Here is a 25673-nt window from a genome sequence, read left to right on the forward strand (position 1 = left end):
GCGGGTGCAAAATTAAAAGCGCACAAACAGCAAATTCAGTCCCTGTCAGAGGTGGGAGGTCAGGGAGGTGCTGCAAGGACACACACATGTATGGAAACATGCAGTATGTAGAGTATCTGACAACAAATACAGTATATATATGCAGTATGTAGAGTATCTGACAGCAAATACAGTATATATATGCAGTATGTAGAGTATCTGACAGCAAATACAGTATATATATGCAGTATGTAGAGTATCTGAAAGTAAATACAGTGTATATATGCAGTATGCAGAGTATGTGACAGCAAGCACAGTGTGTATATGCAGTATGTAGAGTATCTGACAGTAAGTACTGTGTATATATGCAGTTTGTAGAGTATCTGAGAGGAAGTAGAGTGTGTATATATGACATATATATGTATATATATATATATGTGTATATATGCAGTATGCACAGTAAGTACATATCGATGGCTGGAATGCAAAAACCTCTTTTTTCAGGAAATGAAAAAAACATTTCATTTGATTACAGTATGGTCTTTGTGAAAGATATTCAAGAATACTCTATTGTTGACAGCCTATATTTCTATGTTATAATTTAAAAATATATAGAATGTTTTTTTTACCACTGACGATGCAGATAAATGTTTTTTTTCCTCATTTTTTTCTGCTTCATTGTGCACATAGGAGTTTGGTCATGTGACATTTATGTCAAAAGAAAGGGCGGGATTATATTGCAGAAAATGCGGAGGCGTCCCATTTCTCACCATTCCATGCAAAACAAGAAATCAAAAAATTTGCAGATTGAAGGTTTTGCATTCCAGCCATCGATATGTTTATTTTCACGAGGCAGGTGTTTTACAGTGTATATTTTCAGTATGCAGAGTTTAAATATGCAACTTGTATATTATCTACACAGGGATGTGTCTCACTGTATATACAGTAAACACACTGTACGTACAGTGTACATGTAAAGTATGCAGTGCAAATATACAATGTGCACAATATACATTCTTTCAGTATTTGCATTGCATATATACAGTGTGTTTACTATTTTCAGCGGGGATGTGTTGTGTGTGTGTGTGTGTATCTATGCAGAGAATGTAGAGTGTATATTCAGGACTGTCTCCGAAAATTAGAATATTGTGATAAAGTTCTTTATCTTCTGTAATGCAATTACAAAAACAAAAACGTCATACATTCTGGATTCATCACAAATCAACTGAAATATTGCAAGCCTCTTATTATTTTGATATTGCTGATTATGGCGTGCATCTTAAGAAAACTCAAAAATCCTATCTCAAAATATAAGAATATCATGACAACTTTTTTTAAATTTTTTTTTATTGCATTACAGAAGATAAAGAACTTTATCACAATATTCTAATTTTCTAGGACAGTCCTGTACACAGAGAATGTAGAGTGAATGTAGAGTGTGTTACATAAAGTATATAGAGTGTAACACATACCATAATATCCGGACGATAAGCCGCCACTGTTTTCACTTTAGCAACGATGCGGCTGATATATGGATTTTAGATAGCGATCAGCTAGCAGCTTATAACCTCCTAGGAGAATGTAGGATGGGCGGTGTGACGTCCACTGTCTGGTTCCTCACTCTTGAAGACTACAAGTCCAGAGTAGAGGGCAGTTGTAGTCGTCCCGGTCTGGACGGCCGCGATGCGGAACCGGATCGACCGCTGGATCTGAACATCCCGGGTCCGACGTGGAGAGTACATCTGGGTAAGACCACCACTTCAAGCCCCAGGAGGTGCTACGGTGCTGTTCGGTCTGGTGCTTTGGGGTTCGGGGCCGGACGCAGATCTGAATGATCCAACAGGCAGGCAAAGCATTTTATACATTTTGATTAATCAGGTCAGGGCTGACAGCAACATCCACTTAATTATAATTATTTCTCCACGATACCGGCGCCTCTTAACAACTGCACTGTGGCAGCAGACAATGAGAACACCGGGAGCTAATGATGTAAGCTGTCCCCGTGTCTCTTCTCCATGTTGCAAAGATCATTACGGGAAGACGGTTTGGAAGATGCGACGGATTCGTCGGCGCAAAGTTTGTCTAAAGATGTAACTTCTTATATATGTCCACTAAAGCTGCGGTAGCGGGTCAAAGCACAATGAAAGCAGCTAACTCAACCCTCTGAGAGCTTAAGAGCGTAGCCGTTAGCTGCTCCCGAGCAGCGGACTCTGCTTCCTCTATGACGTTAGAATTTGAGATTTTAGAATGGTTATTTAATTTTTTGGCCTTCCCTCGCCATCCTAGGATCTAGAAAGGAGGCCTTGCGTGTCTCTTCATGTGGCCCTGTGATTGGTCCGGTCGAACCTCGCCTCTCGCCCAGTGGCAGCTGGGATTGGCTCGAGTGCAGAATAACCTGTATGGATGAACGAATGAATGGAGCCAGGAATTTCAGGAGAGTGATGAATATTGTCCCCTAGCTTAGCTTAGCTAATAGCAATCAATGCATGCATACAGTAAAGTGTAAGTTATGACCTATTGAGGGGAGCGATATTTTTTTTCACGTTTTTTTTTTTTTTTTTTATGCATCGACTTTTCGTAACCCGCCTCCCAGGTGTTTGTTGTCAGGGGCGACAAACGCGGCAAAAAGAACGCATCCAAGGCATTCGGTGGGGAAAAACAGGAGAGCAGCCTGTTAATGAAAGTGTGGGCGCCGGTTTGTGATTCGATAAAGAATGAGCAGCGGCTCCTGATGGCTTGTCAACTCCCACACCGTTCTATCCGCGGAGCGCTTTTGTAATTTGCAGAGACTCATCGCGTCCAAAGTAAATGTTAATTTGGAGGTGGAGCGTTCCTGCTTCGAAAGAATCCAGTCGTCCACACTTAACCGTCTTAATGCATACATGTCTCTCCACCTCTTCTGCTGATCTGCCATCACTTGAACCATGACGGACCCGCCCCCTTTCTGCTCTGGAGTCTCAGTCGTACCCCCAACGCTCTTGGGAGTCCCACCTCTGGTTCCTCCGACGTTGAGCTACCCGCGGGGTGCGACCGTGGTTCGTCCGAAGCACACGGCCGAGGCCACTTGAGTCGTCCTCACTCGATGTCTTGCTCGGCCAAAAGGATCGGGCGATCCTTCTTGGGCAGGTGGTTGCTGTTGTAGATCTTTATCTTGGCTCTTGAGTGCTATTTGAACTTCCAAAATGCCTGTGTTTGAAGGGGTTTGGACGGTCCTGCTCCGGTGTCTTTGCTGTTTACTGCTCATCCTACTTCCTCAAGGGGTTCATTGTTGACCGTGATCTTTGCTGGTTCGGGAGGGTCGACAAACATGACCTTCGTCTTCCTGGCCGGTCTGTTTGGTCGGTCTTGTCCTGTAGATTATATCGGTTTTTGGGACACCGGGGCCAAATCGAGGTCTTCTCGTCAAGTTGTCTGGGTCCCTTGTACGTCCCTTGGCTCGTCGGCGGTTGTCGACCTCAACATCCAATCCATCGTGAGTCCATCTTCCTCCTTGACCTATTTTGTTAATTAAGAATTGCTTTTAAAAATCAGTAGCTCAGTGCCGAGCTCCCGCTGATCCGGAGATAAATGCTGCTGGTGAATTACAACCCAGTGAAAGACAAGACTCTTGATTTGCCAGACGCCCGAACCCCTTTTGAACCCGTGACTTACAAGTGCTTTTCAAGGACCACGTCTTGGAGTCACCATCTCACCATGTGCTGGATCTCTTCCCCTCAAAGCAGAGCCTGAGTTCAGTCTTTCCGAGCTCCTTTTGAGGTCCTAGAGCCTTTTCAGCAACAAGGCCGTCTTTTCGCGCAAACAGACAGCAACGGGAGTCGGTGAACCGTTTCAGCTTCTACTCTCTTTTTACGGTTCAGTGGGAACGACTTGGCGTAGTTGTTTGGTGGAACTCATAAGCCGCGCCCGGATGCAGATACATCACAGATTGGAGGGCATGGTTTTTAAAAAATGTATTGTAAAAATCAACATTTCGGCCAACACGAGGACAGAGTTCTTCACACGCACCTTTACGACCTGTAAGGCAAAACGTGTCAGTTGGGCTTCATAAACCCTGGCACGCCATTTCTTTTGTTTTGGCCGACTTAATGGAAAGCAGAATAGCATTCTTAGTACCGGTGTCTCGGAAATGCAGGTGGAAATTGTTTTGCGCGACGATGGCGGCTTAAACACTTTATTCCCCCTGACGGAAGTCGCCGCGACCAAGATCGAATCCATAAAAATGAGATTCTCTTTTTGTCGGTCAACGGAGGAAACAATGATCCTAATTCTTGCTGAAATCTTCTTGTCGTGGCGAATGGACTTGAATTTCTTCACTCCCCTACTTTCACCCTTACTTGCCTTGCTGTTCTTGTTCTCTCTGCTTTTCTAAACGTCTCCCGATTTTGTCTCTATTTATATTTATTTGAGGCTTGGAATCCGTTACGCTGCTGTGACAAAATAATTTCCCCTGTAGGGATCAATAAGTTTATCTTATATGAAGGGATTTGTAACATAATGTATTCAGATACATATAAATTCAGTATATGCGCGGTGGTCAGGCCTTCTGTTAGCGGCTAAGCGTGGCGCAGCTGTCGTCACGGTGACTGCGAGGGCGAGGGGGGGGGGGGGGGGTTCTTCCTGTCGGAGGAATGACTTCGGGCGTCCCGTGGGCGTCTCCGCTTCCTCATTTCTGCAGGGATTAAACTCGGCATGGAGGCCGAAACGGCCAAACGTCCCTTTTGGGTTTCCCCCGAAAACCGACCTTTCCTCCCCTTCGCCGTTTCCCCCGGTTATCTCGTCCCTCCGTGACGGCGGAGGAACTCTGAAGGGTCCATTGTCCTCCCCGGCGTCCAGCCCTCCCTTTTTTCTCCCTAATCAAATCGCCCGGCCGAGGAAATGCCTGCAAATTATGGCCTCCGTTGGTATCTGATGGCGGCGTCCCCGTTGCCGTGAAAGGGTTAAACGGAGGAAGCCGGAGTCACGAGATTTGAAAAAGAGGTTCCTCGGACGTGCCCGGAGCAACTGCACGTTTCCTTTCTGGGTTATCAGCTCCGCGCACACGCAGATTAAACCTATACGGAAGGAAAAAAAAAAGTTACGAGCTCCGAAATCAGGAGTTCGTGCGTCGGCGCAAAGCGGACGCGCACCTAGATATCGTCCTGAGCCCTCCGCAGTCGGACGAGCGGCGCATACGACCTGCTAATTAGCGTCCGGAGGAGGCCTCTGTTTCCTGTCGGGCTCAGACACAAGTTTCTCTGTGTCGCTATCTCCGAGGAGGAGGAGGAGGAGGAGGAGGAGGGCGGAGGGAGGGGAGAAAACGAAGAGACGGTTGTTATTCGGAGGCGTCGCTCGCTCGCTCGCTCGCGCCGCGACGCTTCTTCGCCTCCTGCGTTCCTTGCGGCGAGGAAGAGCCGGGATACAACGGGACGCCAGGCGCTCTAAGGTACTTTCCTCTTCGGGGCTTCTGGGAGATGGAGGCCGGTGAAGATGCCGCCTCCGTGGATGTGTCTTGAATTCTATCTTGTGTTTGCCGTGTGTTTGTGAGGAAATCCCTGCTCCCGACTCACCGCACTCCCACTTCCTCTGCTTCCCCTCCGCCTTACGAACTTATTCCCCTTCTTCCTGCCTCCGACCCTCTCGCCTCGTGGCGCTCGTCTTTCCCGGGATGCGAACTCTGAAGTAAGTTGGGTTTGGAATCCCCGTCCGCCGTCTCCTCTCTCTTTATCTTTTATTCTTTTTCTCTTTCCTCCTTTGCTTCCTGTTTGCCGTCCCGGGAGGCGAGACTCGTATGACGATGCGGACGCTAATCCAGAATTTGAATGTCTGCGGAGGGTCTCGGTCAATCCGGGTCGGGGTGAATTCTTGTCGGAAACTTCTAGTCTTGGCAAGTGGACTTGAAATTCTTCACTTGAAGACGTTTCACCCCCTCATCTCAGAGGCCTGTTCAGTTCCAATGACCTTTGGGGAGTTTCTGAATAGAACTGCCAAGTTTTTTGGGCGGGTCTAGATTACAAATGGAAGAGTTGTCAAGACATACAAGTCCAGTTGTCAAGACAAGAAGATTTGGACAAGAATCCAGAATTTGAGGCATTAAGCTCAGGTGTTTGAAAGGCTTTCTCTCGCCTTTTCTTCACCGGCCACAGAGGCCTGTTTCCAGGCGTCACGGTTCGTTTCTACTTTATAACGTTGCAATTACAACTTTAAAAGAAGATTAGTCTGCATTAGAGCCCGGAGGAATCGGCTCCTAATGCGTGCAACGGTTCATTGTCTTTACCGCTTATCCCGCACTCAAGGTCACGGGGGGTGGGTAGGTGGGGGGGGGGGGGGGGGGGGGGGGTTCTCAGCTGCCATTGGGTGAGAGGCAAGCTTCACCTTGGACCACAGGGACACGTTTAGCGATATACTACCGTTCCCCCTTTCATTCACATCATAGGTGACATCCAACAACTCACACTTCATGGAAGCATACAACTTTCGCCCCCTCATTCTCACATCATATGGACACATCAAACCGTTCACACAACATCTGCAGAAACCAACTCTGTCATTCACACGTCAGATCGAGAGCATACGACATTTACTCCCTTATTTACATGTGGTGGAGACCAGCGCTCCGCATCCTTTTTTTTATAACAGGGACCAGTTTTATGCGTGAAAATGTTTCCGCGGACCAGTTAGAGGGATGGGGGATCAAATGATAAAAAGTTTTAATCTGAATGCAACGATTACACTTTATTAAGCAATATATTTTGCAATATAATATCAATTTGCCATAGTGTAGAGTCAGTAGGAGCCCTGGGTTTGTTCCCTCGCTACTAGAATGTAGTTTTGAGGGTTCATAGCTTCACTATCTTGCCATTCACCGCAAATAATACATAGGGGGCGCGGAACTCGTGTATCACCTGTTGCGATGAACTTGTAACTTAGGCAGGAATCTTTATTTTCTTGTAATTATAGCTTGTTTGCTTGTTACCTCCCAAAAAAGCTCCCTCTGGCTCGTTTTTTTTTTCAAGAGCTAGCTGGTGGTAGCTGATGTGTCAAATGACACGACGGAGTTAAGTGGGGCAGTGAGGCGAAGGCGGTCGAATGAAAAAGCTATTATTTGTATCGAGAAAGATTTTCTTTGCGGAGCGGTACCAGTCCGGGGACCCCCGGCACTCCAGTGGACACTTTTCCACCGAACCTCCTGCATGTGTTCGGACTGTGGGAGGAACTTTGAGAACCCTGAGGAACCTCATGTAGACACTCCTGTGGGAATCCAACCCGGGTCCTTCTGGCTGCGAGACTGAAGCGCTGACGGACGAGCAAAATGACGAAACGTTAGTAGTTTTTAGCTAGTAGCGAGGCTACCATTCTTGCCCCATCCTGCGGACAGTTGGGTGATAAGAAACTAAAACAGGACAGGTGGTCTACTTCTACTACTTAAGTGGTACTTGGTCTACTTCCCGGTCTTAACCGGGCCTGATGGTTTGCCTGAAATGTCCGACATTCTTGTAACGGATTCCCTGTTTGCCGTTCAAGGTTTTTGAAGGTGCGGTGCCGTCGGTGACTCGGCCGGTGTCGGTATTTCGGATCACCTTCCCACCTGCATTTAAACAAACAGAAGCGTCTTGACAACTTTAAGGCGCCGAAGGTTTGCAGCGGCGGTTTCATGCTCAAACCGAAACCATCGCGACGCTTCGATTTGCACGCTGACGGCAGGTTCCCTCGGCTTTACATCCCCTTTCGCGGCGGCGAACAGCTCAGCCCTTCGCCCCCTCCCTCGGCTAACCGGGCCTGTCACGTCAAATCAGTGTCAGCTCCAGATCCCGGGCCACCTGCCGAGCGAAAAAAAAAAAAATCTGGATCCCGGCTAATGACAAGCTAATGGAGTAGCGGCGGGGAGGAGGAGGAGGGGGCTGCTAGTTTGCGGGTCTTTTAATAAAGTGCAGCGTGGAATAAGTCCGAGGAGGAATCATCAAGGGACTGATTGCTCGATCAGCCTGAATGATTAATCAGCTTTGAGCGTGTGATTTATGGCTCGCTGCATTCTGGGTAATGCAGGAACCGCAGATGACAGGAAGAGTAATAGCTGTTGTACGAACAGGGGCGGGGGTGGGGGACTCTGAGTTTTAGTGGTTACTTATATATTTGGACGAGGTTGCAGGGGGAGCATGAATAGCCGCGCTCATGTCTTATCGCCATGGTGACGACTCCCTTGGCGTTTCCATTAACTTGGGTACAAGCAGGCGACCAGGTGACAACCTGAGAAATGATGATAGAGCGTTGCGTTGTGGGAGAAAGGTAGACGTCCAGAAGGCGCCGGGGAGTGAGATGTTTTGTCTGCCCGGCTGAAAATGACGCCCGATTCCGCCGCCGTAACCTTTTCCCTCGCTCCACATGGTTCGCCCTTGTTTTTCATTCTTCCCGGCTGCACATCGGCCTCGCAGATAAGGGACCTTTTGGGTCCTCGGCTCTCCCGGAGCCTCCGGGGGATTAACCTTTCCGCCAAGGCCGCGACGCGAAAAAGCGCAGTCTGAAATCGTCCTCCGGGGAACCGGAGAGAAATTCCACGTGAACGTTTCGCACGCGAATCGATCGAAAAAGGGCGAAGACCTGAGGATCCCTCGTACGGCCTCCCAGAGCTTCTCACGGAATCCATGGGGACCATGTCAGCTTCTTGGAGACCCGCACTTGTATGCTCGTACTCTTGTTGTGATGGTCGCCCCCAAAGGGCCACAAGGAAAATGAATTTAACGACTCCTTCATTTTAAATAACTCTGAATTTATAACTCATTCAAATTCAAAATGGGACATATGCATTTGGATAGATGTAAAAAAATGTTGTTTACTTGTTGCTCTGTTACAACGTAAATCTTTTATATTGTCAAGGCAAGAAACCCACATAACTCCATCAATCAATGATCAAACTATCCAAGTAAATAAAGAAAAATATCCTCCAGCACTACTTATGACATTAACTTTGCTCAAAACCCCCAACTTTTCTCTTCCTGGACATTTAGGGATCATTTAAGATAAGATAAACTTTGTTAATCCCCATAGGTAAAATGATTTTGTCACAGCAGCGTAACAGTTATAATGTCAAAATAGATACGAATATAAATAAAAACAGACAGTTGGAAGACAGAAGATAGCAAAGATGTCCATGAATAAATAGACAGCAGGGGTGAACAACAACATCAGGGATGAGAACGGACAACAGAATGGAAAAGGGGGAAAAGTAGACAACTGAAACTGAACCACAATAAAAATTGGGTGACAAATGACAGGAATCAAATATATCACAAAAATCGGCAAGGAAATATAGTTCATGATCAATGCACTCTTTTGACTTATTTATTTTAAAACAATCAGACCCTTTAAGGCGTTCTTGCGGGCCACGTTTGGCCCCACGGCCTCGAGTTTGACACATGTACTCCGCGGTATCTCCTCTACTGACCCCCAAAACAAGACTCGCCTCCACATCACCGTCCGATATCGCATACGTCGCAAGCCTACAAGTCCTGCAACCTCGCCCACTCTTACCTCACTGACCTTCTCCACTGCCATCCGGCCTTATCCAACCTACCGCCTCCGACCTCCTGACCCCAAAAACCCTCCATCTCCACCCCTTCTGGGATCCCCTGCTACAGGATCTCTTCTCCGACCTTTTTATTTCATGTTGTTCCTCTTATGCTACAATACCAAGCATCTTTAAGTGTCCTAAAAGGCGCCGTAGGAGTTACAGTATCTTCCCCTCCGCTTTCAGCACAAACCCCCTTAAGTTCTTCCAGATAATTATAGAAGTCACGTCTTCATCCGGGATATTATCTTGTTAAACGGGGGATTATTGATTTATAAGCCGCCGATCATACGAATTACCGATATTCTCTTATCGGCCATTAGAACTAATGGTTTCATGAGATCATGATTTATAAACAGCTGAGTTGTTTTTGTGACCTTGTGCCGAGGGAGCAGATGGGAGGTCCTTGAGACGGCCTTCGGTCTTCTCTTCGGATTCTCCGAGCGAAGTATCGCAAGTAGAAGCGGACATTTTTTTCTCAGGTGACCTTTTTTTTTTTTTCCCCCCGTCGGTCGTGATTCGCCCACCTCAGATCGAACCCAAATGCCAAAACGGCAGCGAGATCAGTGCCTCGGAAAAGGTTAGACTTTCACAGCTGTTTTTTTTTGGGGGGGGGGAAACTTTGAGCGGCAGCAAAAGTGCATCTTTATTCCTCCAAGATAAAGGCCACCGTCGAGCTCTTCTCAAGTCTAAACTACCCGTTTTTTGTTGTTTTTTTTTCTAGACTTTTCCGACTCTTTTATTTAATTCATTCAAAGCATGTGACCCGCACCCCCACCCCCACCTCGAGCTGCTGCACCACCGAGGACCACGTTTCCACAGAGGACACCTTTGTCCTCGCCATCATAACAAGTTCATAAAAATAAGGTCATTGGAATTTTTGTTGCTATTTTTAAACCCCGTCTAGGAAAGCTGGGAACGTGTCCGTCTAGAAAAAAAAAGGCACTCAATTAACTGTTCATAGAAAGATCTTCGGTATCAGAGGTTAGATGGCCAAAATAAGAGCTTCCCTTCTGTTTCACCGACAAAAAACGGCCTCCGCGTTGGGATCTAAAGCACCTTTTGGACAGAAAAGTTCTTAGAACTGTTTTGGTTCCAGGAAGTAGCCTCCTGGAGGAGGACAAAACCTGCACTGCTTTGCCATGTGAAGACCCCGTTAGCTGTTAGCATATTTGGGCCAAATCATCATCGTCGCTCCATTTCTCTGACCAAGAAAACGGCTTTGCGGGGACCTCAATACTTGAAATGGAGCTCCGCGGTCTGTTGGAAGTATCCGGAAAGGGTTGCGGCTTATGAGTTCTACCAATCACCTACATCTACACCTACATTCCACCGACATCTTTTGCGTTCTGTGAAACCGTAAAAAGAGTCCGCCTCGGATTAGGAGCTAAGATGGCTCTCGGAGCTGAGGTCCCTGGTTTCACAGAAACGCAGCCCGGTTTTTGAAAAGGTTCTTGGAGCTGCAAAAAGTCCCCGCGGTGCGAAAGCGGCTGCTGGATTTGCAAAAGAAAGTAGTCAACGAACGGCTAAGCTAAGTTTGGAGTCCTCAACGTAAAGAAACAGTCCCCTCGGTGAATTGGAGGTGTTTTATTTTGTCGCTGTTAGCACAGTGATTAGCCTGCTAAGGTAGCGTCTGCGGCTCAGCTAGCGGAGCATGCGTCCGTCCAATCGGACGGTTTGCGGTTCGATGGCGGTCACGGCTCCTCCCGCTCGCATGTCAAAGCGTCCTTGTCCAAGACTCTTGGGGGTCTAAGTTTGGGGTCTACGTTTGGGGTCTAAGCCCGGGGGGGGGTTGAGCGGATGTCAACAGCTAGCCAAACAGGCTAACCGAGGAGACGCTGAAAGAGCAAAACAAATACGAGCCTGAATCGAATGCCCAGAAGGAGAACCCATCATGTTTGACCATCATTAGAACGATTGTTTTAGCATCATGAGTGTTTAAAAGCAGATGATCGCAGTCGCGTTTGCCCTCGTGCTCGACAGCCAGCGCTTTTAAAGCTACTCTGTCACAAGGACTACTTGAATAAAAGGGCGTGCAGTTTTGAGTTTTGAGTGATGAAGGCAATAAGTGACAATTAAAAAAGAAATCAGGGCTCCTGTTTTACGACCCGTCTAATGTTCTGCTCGAGCGCAGCCTTCTTGTGTATTCAACGTCCACAGCCGCTGCCAAAAGTGTTCTTGTGGGTTCTTGAAAGGAAATGAAAAACTTTTGGAATTGATATCACCGGTGTTTCCAGGATATGTTGTGGAACACATTTGGCCAAAACTTTCGGATCACGCGAGGGCGCAAATCCGTGCTCTCTGATGGTCTTGGAACGACCAAAAATCCCTTCGTAAGGCAACAGGTGAACCAGAACGCGTTCCAACCAAAACCCTCCCCTCTGGTCTTCCTTTAGGTCCTCCAACCTCAGTGTCCTTCTATGCAGATCTTCACCGTTCCTCCTCCATAGCTGCTGTTTGCTGGTTAGCGTTAGCTCGTGCTTCGTAGCAGCAGCGGCGTTCTCACGCGAGGTTGGCCAGGGTTGTTGAAGTGGACATACCTTCTTCTTATTCTTCTTCTCCTTCGGGCCGCACCCTCGAGGGGCTACAGCCAATCACCGACCTTCGTTTAACCCTTTGCGTCCTCTACTCTTATGCATGCTAACTTCCTGTCCCTCCGTCCATAAACCTCCTCTCTGGTCCTCCAACCTTCCATCCAGATCTTCACCATCCCTCCTCTGTCCATGTCCAAACCATCGCAGACTTCATCTCCAGAACATCTAAACCATACAACATCATCAGCATAGAAGCAGAGTATTTGAAAGTGCAATTGTGAAAGAATGCTATCCAGAGAGCGCAGAGACATGCTATCCGGTGTTAGCATCGTATTTCATTTTGCGTCCAGTTGAACGTCCTGTTTGTGCTTTGCTGAACATCTTCCAGAGTGGCCTGGTGTGACCTTCAACCGACCGCCGCGTTTTCTGCATTTCAAAATAATGCTACGCTCAAAACGTCCCGGACTCAGGTTTTTTTTTTTTTTTCCGTGGAAACTCCCAGAGAGTTTTCCTCCATGTTCGCTTTCTTCTGGCCTGCAGGGGATGGGGACGGCCCGTCGCGGCTGCAGCTGATGATTAAGAAGTCAATTAGAGGCCAGATGATGTACATTTTCACGGTGGCGCCCATGAAATCGCGCTTGTTACCGGGCAATTAAACCGGCCGCTAACTTCACATTTGTTTTCCGCTCCTTCCCAAGGACTCGAGGCGGTCGGAGGAGAACACCACCTCTCCATCTCTGGACGTTTTCCTGCCGGAGGATGAGGACAACCCGTACGAGTCTGTGACCACCGCCGTCACGCGCAAGCCGTGCTCGCTTGACATCAACCAGCGCATCAACGCATGTCCACGCAACGGTAGGACCGAGCACTGAAAACCCTGTTTGTGACCCGGTTCATCTGAAATGCAGATTTAGGGAGTCTAACGGTGAGGTACCGCTTCATGTGAGCAGCTCAGTGCCGTGACACAAGATGGCGGGACAATCTGAAAATGCGCTAGTATGGTAGCGCGAGCGCTTTTGCGTCACTTTTGAGAAGCTTCCCAGGACACTTTGCATGTTGTCCACCTCCAGCCTTTTCCTGTGGAATGGAAACATGATGACACCAGGTCTCCTGTACGTCTCCGTATGCGTTCATGTGACCGACCAGGTTAAGCCCCGCCCCTTCCTCCACCGACCCCTGGATTTCGGTAGAGTTAATGAACGGATATCGACTCCGCACCACTGCAACGCGTTCATACATTTTCCACTCATCAGTTCAGTCTGATGTACAAGTACCCTAATTTCTGGACTATTGGGCGCACCTGAATATAAGCCGCATGGGGCGAAAAATAACGAAATAAATATGTGTGCGTGTATCGGCCGCAGTTGGCTATTAGCCGAAGGTGTCCGTGCTGTAACATGAGATATTTACACGGATTAAATTACGGTCCGAAGAGAATTTCCCTGCAGTGCAGATGTGTACTCCTTCACTCATCGCTGTTCCCGCAGCCCTTGCAGTAGTTCCGCCGAAATCCAGTCACATACACATATAATAGTTGCAATCAGAAATAAACATTGAAGCGGGAAATAAAATAAAACCATTTTTTTTTACTTTTTCCAAAGTCCAAAAGCGGGAGAAGAGGCTGGGAACCATCCCGTCGCTCCATCGGTGTTTGGTTCCCCGGAGCCCACTGAGGCGTAACTGTCCATTAGGATGAAACTGAATTTCACCTGCAGCCAAAATCATATGGCGGCAGCAAATATTACATTTCATCTCTGAGACCAACATTTATTTCCCAAAAGAGATTGGATCAACACACCGGACAGACATTAGGGTTGGCGGTAGATGACCGAACAACCTGTCGAAATAAGACTTTTTTCTTTTTTTCGCCCCTGGAGGCGGGAGGGTACATCGATGGGTCTTTCCTGCCTAGATTTAGGTTGCTCGCCGTTGTTTGCGGCATCTCTTTCAGCATCACGTCCGCAGAGGACAAGGGTTTTTGGGAATTCGGAGGAGAAAAAGGTGCTCTGCTTTCAGAGAGGGAAGGCGTCTGGAGGCTACAAGTCCAAGGACCCTAGAAAGTGGAACAGTCCTTGATGAAAGCTAGCTAAACCTTGCTAGAAACGTTGAAGGCTTTAAAAAAATCGTTGCTTCAGTTCTAGTTTCAAAATTTCCAAGTCACAGCAAAGTCACATTTACACTTCCTGACATGGGAGGAGCCTTTTGTATCCTCTTTGTTCATTTCCAGCGTAATCCTGCACGTTTTCTTGGGAGCAACTGTATGCGTAGCAAGACCCAGCAAACTCAGCGGTACCTCCGGAAGCCACGAAGGGGCAGTTTTGTCCGGTATGCTCCTGCACAAGAGGCCGTCGCCATGTTTGTTATGGTCCGAAAAGGGAACTCAGAACCTGGAAGTGAACTCTGAACTCTGCACTGCCCTCTAGTGGATGTGTTGCGGTTCGCGCAAAGCACGTTTGACGGTATTTGAACGTTGGAAATGGTCGCAACATGAGCGTGAATGAGCCTCCGGGCTTAGAATTCACCAGATGAAGATCACTGTGAGCAAATGCAGAAAAGTTTTCTCGGCCCAGTGGAGCGTCCAGTGGAGCGCCCCCTGCTGGTCAAAAGAAAGAAATCCTCGACTTTGCCTTTCGGTATTCGACCGATAACTGCGTTTGAGTCGGATAACGGTTAAATTTCGAAGCGTGATTAAACCACGAGCGTGAAGCTCCCTCCAGGAGCCAATCAGGATAGAGTATTCACCTGGAACACGCTGTAATATATTTCCCGTCCATCTGCAACGCATGGGGTTCTTATGATGTGATAATGGAAGATGTGATGCCTGAAAATGCGGCGTTTGTTGTAACCTCGACCCTTACGAGGAAGACCTAGCATATTCCCAATTGGGAATTCCCAATTTCTTTACCCTTTTCAGTCCCGACTTTTGCTAGCCGTGACGGGCTGCAAACTTTTTGTTAGCCCGTGCTCGCTCAACGCCCCCATCCATCTTTAGCCGCCTCCCTTCCCGCCGCGCCGACCAGTCGCTTGGTTTTCCGTCCGCGTTCTCCGATCCCGCCTCCCTGCCACCGATGACGGACGACTTGACGACTACCCACGGTTTTTCCCTGCGCCGACGGTTTGATCTACAACCCCACGCGCCCCAATTCATCTCTGCCGTGACCTTTCGCAAAGCTTGTTGGGTTTCTTTGGTGTTTTTCTTCCTCGACCGCCATCAGGTCAATCATACTTTAAAAGGGACACCCAATTTATAAGAAGCACAGCAGTACCACCAGGGCTGTTGGGTTTATTTTGCCCAATGGCATGACTGTTGTGTGTGTGTGTGTGTGTGTGTGTGTGTGTGTGTAAACACATCCTCTTACGCAACGATGTACCACTTCGTCGATTCCTGGCGCAGACGTACCCTCGTCTTGGGAGCGTTCAGTCCCGTTCGCTCATCACCTGCTCTCGCGTTTGAGCTTCGACGCCCACGACAACAAACGCCCACCTCCCCCCGGCGATGCTACACACCGCAGGTCGTCAAGGCAACTGCATCACCGGCGAGCGAGAGTGAGTCACCTGGATGTTGCCATGGGAACTACGTTTCGAGTGACACCCCCCTCCCGTGTTCCCTTCCCATCCCATCCCCCGCCCCTTCTTCTTCCGACGGGAGCTGAGAGAAGCTACCGTAGGAGCTTGTCGGTCTGTTTTCCGGTGTGTGTGAAGTGTGTGTCCACACGCGTCTCCTCCTGTGTGAAGAGCTGTGTGTGTGTGTGGAAGTGTGTATTCGTAGCTGCTCCATGTCAAATCGTCTTTGGGTACAAAACCGCAATTGAACGCCGTGGGTGTTTTTTGTTTTGCTCTCTGACGTATTATTTTTGTTTTTACCCGCTGGAACGACCCAGAAGGGGAGATAAAACCCGTCCCTTCGGTACGTTTCCCTTTCGTCACCGGAAGGCGGTTGACGTGCGTCGGAACGGCGAAAAATCGCAGCCGCGGCTAAAATTAGCCGCTATGAACGGCGGTAGGACTTTGGGGGGGTTGTTCGGGGCTAAACGGCTGCGAGGCGGGGGGGCAAATCCGGCTCCTCGGCGCTCAGTCCAGTCACATGTCGGGCTAATTGGACATGGGTATGACTCACAGACTTTTATATCTGCTTCAGAAGGGGTAGGATGTGCTGGAGAACCGAGGGAAAGTCAAGAGGAAGCCGGGAAGGGAAGATCATAGAGACTCTTGAAGCATCAAACCAAACAAAATATTAGCCCGTTGGTGAAAACGCTCTTTTTCTTTCCTTTTCGGAGTTTATCGCTCTGACAAACGCTCGCTTGGAGATCAAACCTGTCAGAAACATACCCTTTTTGTGGGGCTTGTGCAAAAAGACTTTACGTTAGCAACCGCTAATAACAAAAATACACATATGAGACCCTAAAATGCCCAGGGTGAATGGTTGGAGGTCAGTAAGCGCAATAGGAATTCTTACATAAGGCGCACGGACAATTTTTGTGAAAATATAAGGATTTTAAGTGCGCCTTATAGTGCGGAAAATACGGTACGTCTATATGTGTGAATGGCAGTGAAGCTTGTATGTCTCTACGTCAGGGGTGTCAAACTCAGTCATGGGCCAACGTTGATATTTATTGAAAAAAATCTTCCTCCAGATACAACAATGAACCTTTTCATATGGACTCAAACAAGTTTTGCATAAAAACTAAACATGGAACAAGCGTAGCTTGCTGTACAATATATAACTTGATATTGCACACATGCAAAATCATGTTTTCTGCCTAAGTAGCAGAAGGGTGCTAGTATTAGCATAAGGTCGCTATGATTATGAGAGGGTGTTTATGGGTCCTTTTGTGATTTTCGTGCCAAAACACCAGCAGAAAATTCTGGGATTTGTAGAATTAGCGATACATGCACTGAAGCCAGCTAGCATTTGGCTAGTGTGGCTTTGCGGGCCAAATATAGTTACAATGCGGGCCAAATGTGGCCCGCGGGCCAGAGTTTGCCGCCTGTGCTCTACACGGTTGGGTGTTAAAGGGAAGGGCCGGGAATCAAACCGCCAAACTTCAAATTGGAAGTTCCATCGACCTTTTGTTTGCATCTGATTCTTTTAAAAGAGCGAATGGAAGCAGCGCACAAAAGAACGCAACCGTAAGACTCAACCATACAATTCAATTTAAAGCGTTTGTCACATGTAGGAACATGATTCCCTGGACAGTGAAATTGCCACTTTGCTGTCCGCAGTGCATTTGGATATGTTCTGATAGGAAGATATGATTATATATATATATGATTATAGAACAGTGGCAGTGCAGTAAGACATTTGAGTGCAGCTTAGTGTGCGACTCTCAAAGTACAGGCGCAAGGATGGGTGCGCTTTAAACGGGCAGTGGACTTTACATGTGCAAGAAGAACGAGTGTCAGCTGTTTAGGAGTCTGATGGCAGTCGGGTAGAGCGAGTTCTTTAATCGTGTCGTTCTACATTTCACACTCCTGTACCTCCGGCCGGAGGGTAGGAGTGTGTGCAGTCCTTGTTGAGGGTGTGTGCGGTCCACAGCTCTCCTGTGGACTCTGCGGTGGTGATTGCTGTGCAGAGAAGGCAGCAGGGTTCTGGCAATACTTCTAAGTCGCTGCAGGCGTCTGCGGTCCAGAGCGGCGATGCAGCTGGTCAGGATCTTAAGGATACATGCCGAGCCTCCTTAGACTCCTGAGGAAGTACAGTCGCTGTTGAGCCCCCGATCGTCTATGTGGTTCATTATCTCTACATTATTTATTCTGCTTTTACTGCAATTTAGTCGGAGGCAGGGATCCTCCTGGATGGTTCAGAGGGCCGCGTTTAGTCCTTCACAAGTCGCATAGACATACAAGTCTGCACTCCCTGGATCAAGTCCTGTAGAGGCATACAACCATCCAAGTCAGGCACGGGCAAACTACGGCCCATCGGGCTTTTAAATCCGAACTTGAAATTTTATGAAATTAAATCTAATTTATTTTACATTTTCTCCGACTTTCTTCATCCACATTGACATTTGTTGGAGTGGAGTGCGCAACTCTTTATGTACCGTAATTTCCGGACTATTGAGCGCTCCTCAGTATAAGCCGCACCGGCTAGCCGATCGCCATCTCGGGTTTCCTCCTGCGCGCTAAAACCGTCAAAGTCGTCGTCTTCGGTGTCGGAGTTGAACGGACTCAGAATTTCCCGGTCATTTCATCGGTCCGATGTGACGAGGATGAACTCGTTAGCCCCCCCAAAAAAAGTCCATATATTAGCCGCATTGTTGTTTACATACAAATTTTGCGGCTTATCATCCGGAAATCACGGTAACTCTTTATATTTATCTTTTTCACTTTGCCCTTTGAATCCTTCGGTAAAAATGACGGGATCGAGGAAGCGGAGAGTAGCCAGTGGGTGCCGAGTGTTTACTGAGGACGGGACTACAAATATTTTTTCGCTGAAGTCGGATCAATGGCCGTATGCCTGATCGGGCAAGAAACTGCTGCCGTCGTCCAAGCCGTAGCTTTCCCTCAAAGCATGCTAACTATGCTAGTGACCAGTCAGCTAATACAGACTCTGCGAAATTTTTGAACTGACAAACTGCGATCAAGTACGAGTACCGATGTTTCATGCTGGTCCTCGCTTATGTGGACTCTCAGGTATTTGAGCTGCTCAACCTCAAGACCTTTGAGGAACTCATGTCCACTATCATCTCCTTGTTTTTCTTTTTTTTAATAATCATAATAGTCAAATTCTCAAGGCTAATAAATTGGAAGTTTTAGCCGTATTACGGGAAGCCATTGGAATGCAAATACTCCTCCGAGCCGGGTTTCAAAGGACTCCTCATCTCTAATCCCAAGTTTTCAAATCGCGTCGTCGGTTAAAAACCGCTCCTTCTTTAGTCCAATCGCATCGCCCCTCGCACCCTTCGCCGCGACGGATGTTTCCGACAAGGACTTGGACGGGATCCCTTGCTTTATAATGCAAAGTCAAGCTAAACACATACTCCGGGTGCTTAATCCCTGAATATTAGCGCGGGGATTGTACTCATTGTCCTGGATGGATTCCCTTTGCGGCAGCATTCGCCCGCATGCGGATGTTTTTTTTTTCTCCACGTGTCTCGTGAATGCATATTTTAATAAATCTAATCTGCACGCGTGCCGGCGAAGGCGAAGGGGGGGGGAAGTCGTATCTGCGAGTGCCTCAGGAGGGCCCGGGAACGCACTCCAGATTCAAACTTGACAAGCATCAATTTTAAAGCCTCTTTTTTTTTCGTCTCCTCCTGTCTTGGGCTGGAGTTCCAGTTTGACAAACATGGAAGCTGGTTTTATGACAGCAAAGAGGTTAAAGTCATTGTTTCGTGCAACCGCTTTCCGAAGCCGCAGAACAGAAACTCGGCGGCCCGTCGCAAAATACGACGACTTCTTTTCCGTCTGGCTTTTCCCTTCAGGGGTCAACAACCTTCTCCATCTCACCCTGTTCTCCTAACTTCATATCTTCTCTCGCCACGTGCTTAAATCTTCTCTTTGGTCTTCCTCGAGATCGACTACCGAGAGCCCAACCGATACGGACTAATTCCCGATCCTATCCGTCCTGGTCAACCCCAAAGAGACGCAGAATACGACTATTTGCAGCCAAAAGAGGGTTAATGGACACGGGAGGCGTCAACAAGGATGCTAAATGTGTCAAGCTGAAGGTGCGGCGAGATTCTGGGATCTGTGTCTGCAAGTTCAGGCGCAGAAATGGTCAGTTTAAGAAGGAGTTGAGAAGGGAACTGCTGAGAAGCTGTTTTTTTGTGCATTTGAACTCCATTGGAAGCGTTTTGGTGGAACCCCTTAATATACAACTCACTTTATACAGGACTGTCTCAGAAAATGGGAATATTGTGATAAAGTTCTTTATCTTCTGTAATGCAATTGAAAAAACAAGAATTATTTCTTCATGATATTCTAATAGTTTATAGTTTATAGTTTATAGTTTATTTTTAATTTCTAATTCTGCCTTTTTCTTTTTATCATTTATTACTGTTCTATTTTCTGTAACTCTGGCACAACAATTTCCTTCGGGATTAATAAAGTTGTTCTTATCTTATCTTAATATTTTGAGATAGGATTTTTGAGTTTTCTTAAGATGTAAGCCATAATCAGCAATATTAAAAGAATAAAAGGCTTGCAATATTTCAGTTGATTTGTAATGAATCAAGAATGCATGACATTTTATTAATATAATTTATTATTACAAGTATTTATTGTTATTATTATTATTATTATTATCATTATTATTATTATTATTATTATAAGATATTACCTTTATATTATTATATTAAATTATATTATTATTATATTTATGTATAATTTTTTATTATTGATTTTTATTATAATCCATAAATACATCTATCTCATTGTCTGGTACAAATGATCCATAAAGCAGAGGAGCGTCGGCCTCCAGAATGTTGCTCCTCACCTGTAAAGTGGCGTCGCAACATTTTATTTATGTGATTCGGTCACTCCTGCCTCCCAAAACATAAATAAATGACAAATAATATACATGTATTAAATTATCCAAAATATTTTTAATTAACCCCAATCCAAAATATTCCAATAATAGTAATAATAATAATAAAAATCTTCAATCATTGATAGATTATGGTTGTAATTTTTAGATTGTTTTTTCCAAATTCAATTGAAAAACAACCCAATAACCCATTTTTAGATACTTATTTAGATACTAATAATAATAATAATAATAATAATAATAATTTAAAAAAAAAACTTGTTCCTTGAACTCAGGGATAGAAATGATTAATTCAGGAATTTAGAAACAAAAATTAATTGAAATGCTTGTGATGTGACAAAAAAAAAGGAGATATTTGAGTAAATCAGCATCTTGGAATTTGGAATACAGATTTACTTGCACCTGCAGTCCTTCGATAACCCTTGATGCTCGTCATCCCTTTCAATGAAGAGCTCACACACACACACACACACACACACACACACACACACACACACACAATATACAAAACATGGCGCATACTGTGCATAGAAATGACGCCTCCTCTGGCTTGAGCTGCAGAAGCGACAGCAGGAAGAACAGCGGCTGTAATTGTTAGTTTGTGTTGATAGGTGAGTGGGAGGAGGACGGTTGAGGACAGAAGAGCTCTCTTGCTTTCTTTAACCCCCCCCTCCACACACACACACACACACACACACACACACACACACACACACACACACACACAGAGTCTGTCTAAGCTTCCAATTTGACAGACGCCGTTACAACAAACTGCTGTTTTACCAGGTAGCAGCTCCGGCTAACAGGCTATAATTAAAATGTGAATTTATTCGTAAAAGTAAAGCTTTCACCCTCTCATTCTCACCTGATATTAAACATAAAACTTACTTCACTTACTCTTTTATAAATTATATTGCGTCATTCTCTTATTTATTCGCGTCATATAATGTAGACACAATATTCAGACATCGTATAGATTCAACCCTCTCAATTACAGCTTATAAGAATACTTTATTTATCTCGAAGGAAATTGTTGTGTTGAGTTTCAAGTAAAACATAACAATAATAGATAATAGTAGGAAGGAGGGAGAATAAGAAATACAAATAAAATATAAAGTGTCATAAAGTGTTTTAAGGTCTTAAAAAGTACAAAGATTTGAGTAGATTTGAATTAGAATTAAAAAGTCCGATAGCCTCAGATAGGAAAGACCTCCTGTGGCGTTCAATCTAAATAGACATATAATAGTTATAATTATAAATAGACATATGACAAATCAACCTCTCATTCGAACGTCATATTTTGTAGATCAGGGGTGGGAAAATTTTTTGGCTTATTGACTTTTAAAATTTGACGGACAGGCCGGGGTCAGCACAAGATACGATGCAAATAAATAAAATTCAAAACAATGTATTTGTTAACGGTACAAATCATATCATGACATTTCTGACGTTCCCTTGATTTTCATGCACAAACGTTTTTTTTTTCCCCTCGTAGCTTCACGTCCGGCCTGTTCGCGAGTGTCAGAACGTCGGAGGTAAAAGCTAAATCACAAACCGTCCGCAGTCTTACGATCTGTTGTTGTTGTTGTTTTTGGAAGCGGAAACTTCCGAGTCTTTCAAACTCTGAATCATCCAAAGGGAATCCGCTGTCACGCAAACACGTCTGGAGCGTCAGCAGCCGCAGAAGCTGTCAGGGCTTCACGTTTCTGCAGCCGTCCCGCTGTGGCACACACACACACACACACACACACACTCCTTAAACAGCTGCATGTAAACAGAGTCGACTGGTAAACACCCTTTCTCACATCAGCACCTTCATTTGTTCTGTGTGTGTGTGTGTGTGTGTGTGTGTGTGTGTGTGTGCGCGCTCTGGCCTTGCTCGGGGGAAATATTCAGCCTCCTCGCCGAGGGAAGTGCATTTGTGTATGCGCTTACACACACACACACATACACACACACACACACACACACACACACACACACACACACACACACACACACACACACACACACACACACATCACATAAATCTTCAAAGCCTCAGTGTTGACAGACTTATTTACCAAGCTGGAGCCCCATACATATATATATATATATATATATATATATATATATATATATATACATTAGATAAAAGAATATAATATTTACAATATATGTATATTTTTTCTATTTCTTGCTATTTTCCATCTTCTTTCAAGGTTTTATTTGACATATTCATGTCATTATTTATTTATTTTTTTTTGCAGTATAGTACTCACATGAGCACACACACACACACACACACACACACACATACGGTCAGTTGTTTCGTGAATAGGTGTGATAATTCCCTGCCACGTTCCCTGAGGGACTTCCATGAGCAAAAGCGTGCTACTTTTAAATGTGTATAAAGATATATATATGAGAGAGGTCAGATGATGTTTATTTCCAGAAACAAACAAAAATTCAGTGCTGTGCCGTCAGGGGAGGCAGGAGAGGCCGTGCCTCACTTGGCCATCTTGGAAAGAAAAAAAATGTAAAATGAAAAAAAGACACAATGGTTCTATTTATCAGTGATTTCCATTGATTTCATTTAACTTCGCCACTTTTCGAGTGGCTGGATTTTCACATTTAATGTTCAAATGCTGAGCGGAGATGCGCGGTGAGGCTGCGGACTGTTGAGCCTCAACGTAGGCTGCGCGATGATGGCTGACCGCCGCCATGCTCTGCACTGACGCCGCATTGCTGTCGCTATTAAAATGTTTAAACACTTGCCAGATGAACTATTTCCACTGTACATTGTTCATTTGTCAACAGCTATATGTGTGTTAGTAGTTTCTTGTGCTGAGCGATTATAGTGAGTCACCAGGTGAGGCACGCAGTTCTCCTGCCTCAGGGAAGTCAGTGCCTCACCAGCCATGATCCTCACCGCACGTCGGTCTTTCATATGTACGGTCTTTTCCGAACTATGAGCCGCTACATTTTTCACATGCGTTGAACCATGCGGCTTTAACAACAACGCGGCTAATTTATGGATTTTTTACGTGCTAGCATGCTAACATTAGCTTGTTAGCTTACATGCTAACCAGTTCCAAATATTTAGCTTGGTCACATCGGAGGACCGTTGAAACGACTTAGAGTATTTTTTACTGTTTTAAGCAGACGTGTTACAGTGTTTTGAAAAAAAAAAAAGATTAGCGGTACGTATTTAATAAAAAGAAAAAAAAAAATCGCTGTAAATATCCCACATTACAAATGGACAAATGCGGTCAATATGTGTGTGCATTTGTTTTTCCTTTTCAAATTCCGTGGGTGCAGCTTATTTTCAGGTGCGCTGAACTGTTTTGGTCATTTTAAAATTAGGTTTTTAAAAAAATGTTAAAACTCACATTAGCGTATTTGCTAGCGTGTTTGCGAATTTATACAGTTTACATTATGTGTGTGTGTGTTTATTGGATATACGCTTTCCGTTTCTGGTAAATGTATCGGATGGTTCTCAAATCGTGGAAAGGCAGGGTTTCGCCTTCCAAACTAAATATTTATAAGCTTTGAATGTGAAACACAAAGTCGTCCGCAAAGAAAATCACCTAAAAGCCATCTGGTATTTTTTCCAGTGAGCGACAAACCGCCCCGGATGCGTGAGGACACGTTTCGCGGAAAATCAATAAAAGATAATCAACAAATTCGCATGAAATGACCAGCAGGTCAGCACAGCTGAGAAAATCTCCTTCAAATTAGCATAGAATTTTTGGTAAACACCACGTTGTTTCTCGCGCAAACTATGAAACCAACGCCGTCGTCTGGATCGCGCTAACGGACGGTTTGCGCTCCGGTTCTTTAACCATGAGTAGCAAAACATCACCCTGCTTTTCACAAAGGTGTTTCTGAGGTGCGGGGATGATATTTTTGGTGTCTTGCAGAGTCCGTGTGGGCGGGAACCATCTGACAGAGATGTGTGTGTTTGCGTCTGATTATCCCGAGAAAAGGTGTGTATCGTCCCGATTGAGGCGAACGCTCCCTCCTCGATCCAACCAACCCGGGTGGCTTCAGCACTTAGCTTTACCGCAGGGGTGTCCGACAAAAATTCACACTCAGCGAAAGGTTTGCAGTGCTTCGTAGCATTTTCATGCTACTGCGCTGTTAAATAGCTTCCAGTTGCTTGAATTTTTCACCACGTTCGTTCCCAGTTACCGTAATTTCCGGACTATTGGGCGCACCTCACTATAAGCCGCACCGGCTAGCCGATCGCTATCTCGGGCTTCCTCCTGCGCACTAAAACCGTCAAAGTCGTCTTCTTCGGTGTCGGAGTTGAACGTTCTCTGAATTTCCGGGTCATTTCATCGGTGATGTGACGAGGATAAATGTTTTAGCGGCGTGAAGCTCGTTAGCCCCCCCCCCCCCCAAAAAAAAAGTCCATATATTAGCCGCATTGTTGTTTACGTGAAAAAAGTCGCGGCTTACAGTGTGGAAATTACGGTATCTTGTTGTAGTTGGCGTGTTTTGTCTGGCAGCGCCTCTTGATGTTGAATTCCTTGAAAACAGCTACAGTCTCTGATGTAAATTCAAGCCGCATGTGGACACGCCTGCTTTACCGCCTTCGCTTTCCTTGTTTTGTTTTTGTCCTCCTCTTCCCTGAAATCACGGCGCCTATCAAAATGTCCACTCTGCCACAAGAAGGACCTGGCGCTGCCTCACAACCCAGCAGAAACAGAAACGTTCTAAGAAAGGTCCATCTCGGATTTGGTTCCAGGAAGCGGGTAACCTGTTAGCTTAGCGTTCCCTCGGGCACTGAGGGGTCACGTGCACCTGAAGACCCTTACACCAAAACAAACTCCCGAAGAAGACGACGAAGAGGAAGACGACACGGACGTAGTGGAGATTGAAGAACCTCATTAGCCACTAGCTATCTCCGACTTATTTTAGCCAAAACGTAGACGTTCCTCTGGGAGTCCTTGGAACTTCTCTGTGGAGAAGCGCAGTCGCTCCCCGGTCCACTAGAAGTATCTGGTCAAGGTTCCCATTGAACCGTAAAAACTCCCTACCCGTAGGAGCTAAAGTGGCTCCAGAAGCCGAGGTCTACGATCCCCGGTCCCTCTGCTGTCCGGACGCCCGAAGGAACCGCCTCCTTTGTGAGAAGATTCAAGGAACT

The 25673-nt window shown here is 46.0% G+C and overlaps 1 protein-coding gene across 5 annotated transcripts in view; it reads left to right on the forward strand.

Annotated features, from left to right (window-relative positions):
• anks1b (ankyrin repeat and sterile alpha motif domain containing 1B) overlaps nucleotides 1-25673 on the forward strand; it is a 260974-nt gene that overhangs the window by 127901 nt on the left and 107400 nt on the right. For all 5 annotated transcript variants that reach the window (XM_086146400.1, XM_086146403.1, XM_086146401.1 and 2 more), the window contains exon 11: nucleotides 12753-12909. In XM_086146400.1, the coding sequence (XP_086002526.1) occupies nucleotides 12753-12909 (157 nt within the window). The remainder of the gene's footprint in view (nucleotides 1-12752; nucleotides 12910-25673) is intronic.

Source organism: Fistularia commersonii, chromosome 5, assembly GCF_037954325.1.
Source record: "Fistularia commersonii isolate RoL2024-O1a breed Wild chromosome 5, RoL_Fcom_v1.0, whole genome shotgun sequence".
In the NCBI taxonomy this organism is placed as follows: Eukaryota; Metazoa; Chordata; class Actinopteri; order Syngnathiformes; family Fistulariidae; genus Fistularia; species Fistularia commersonii.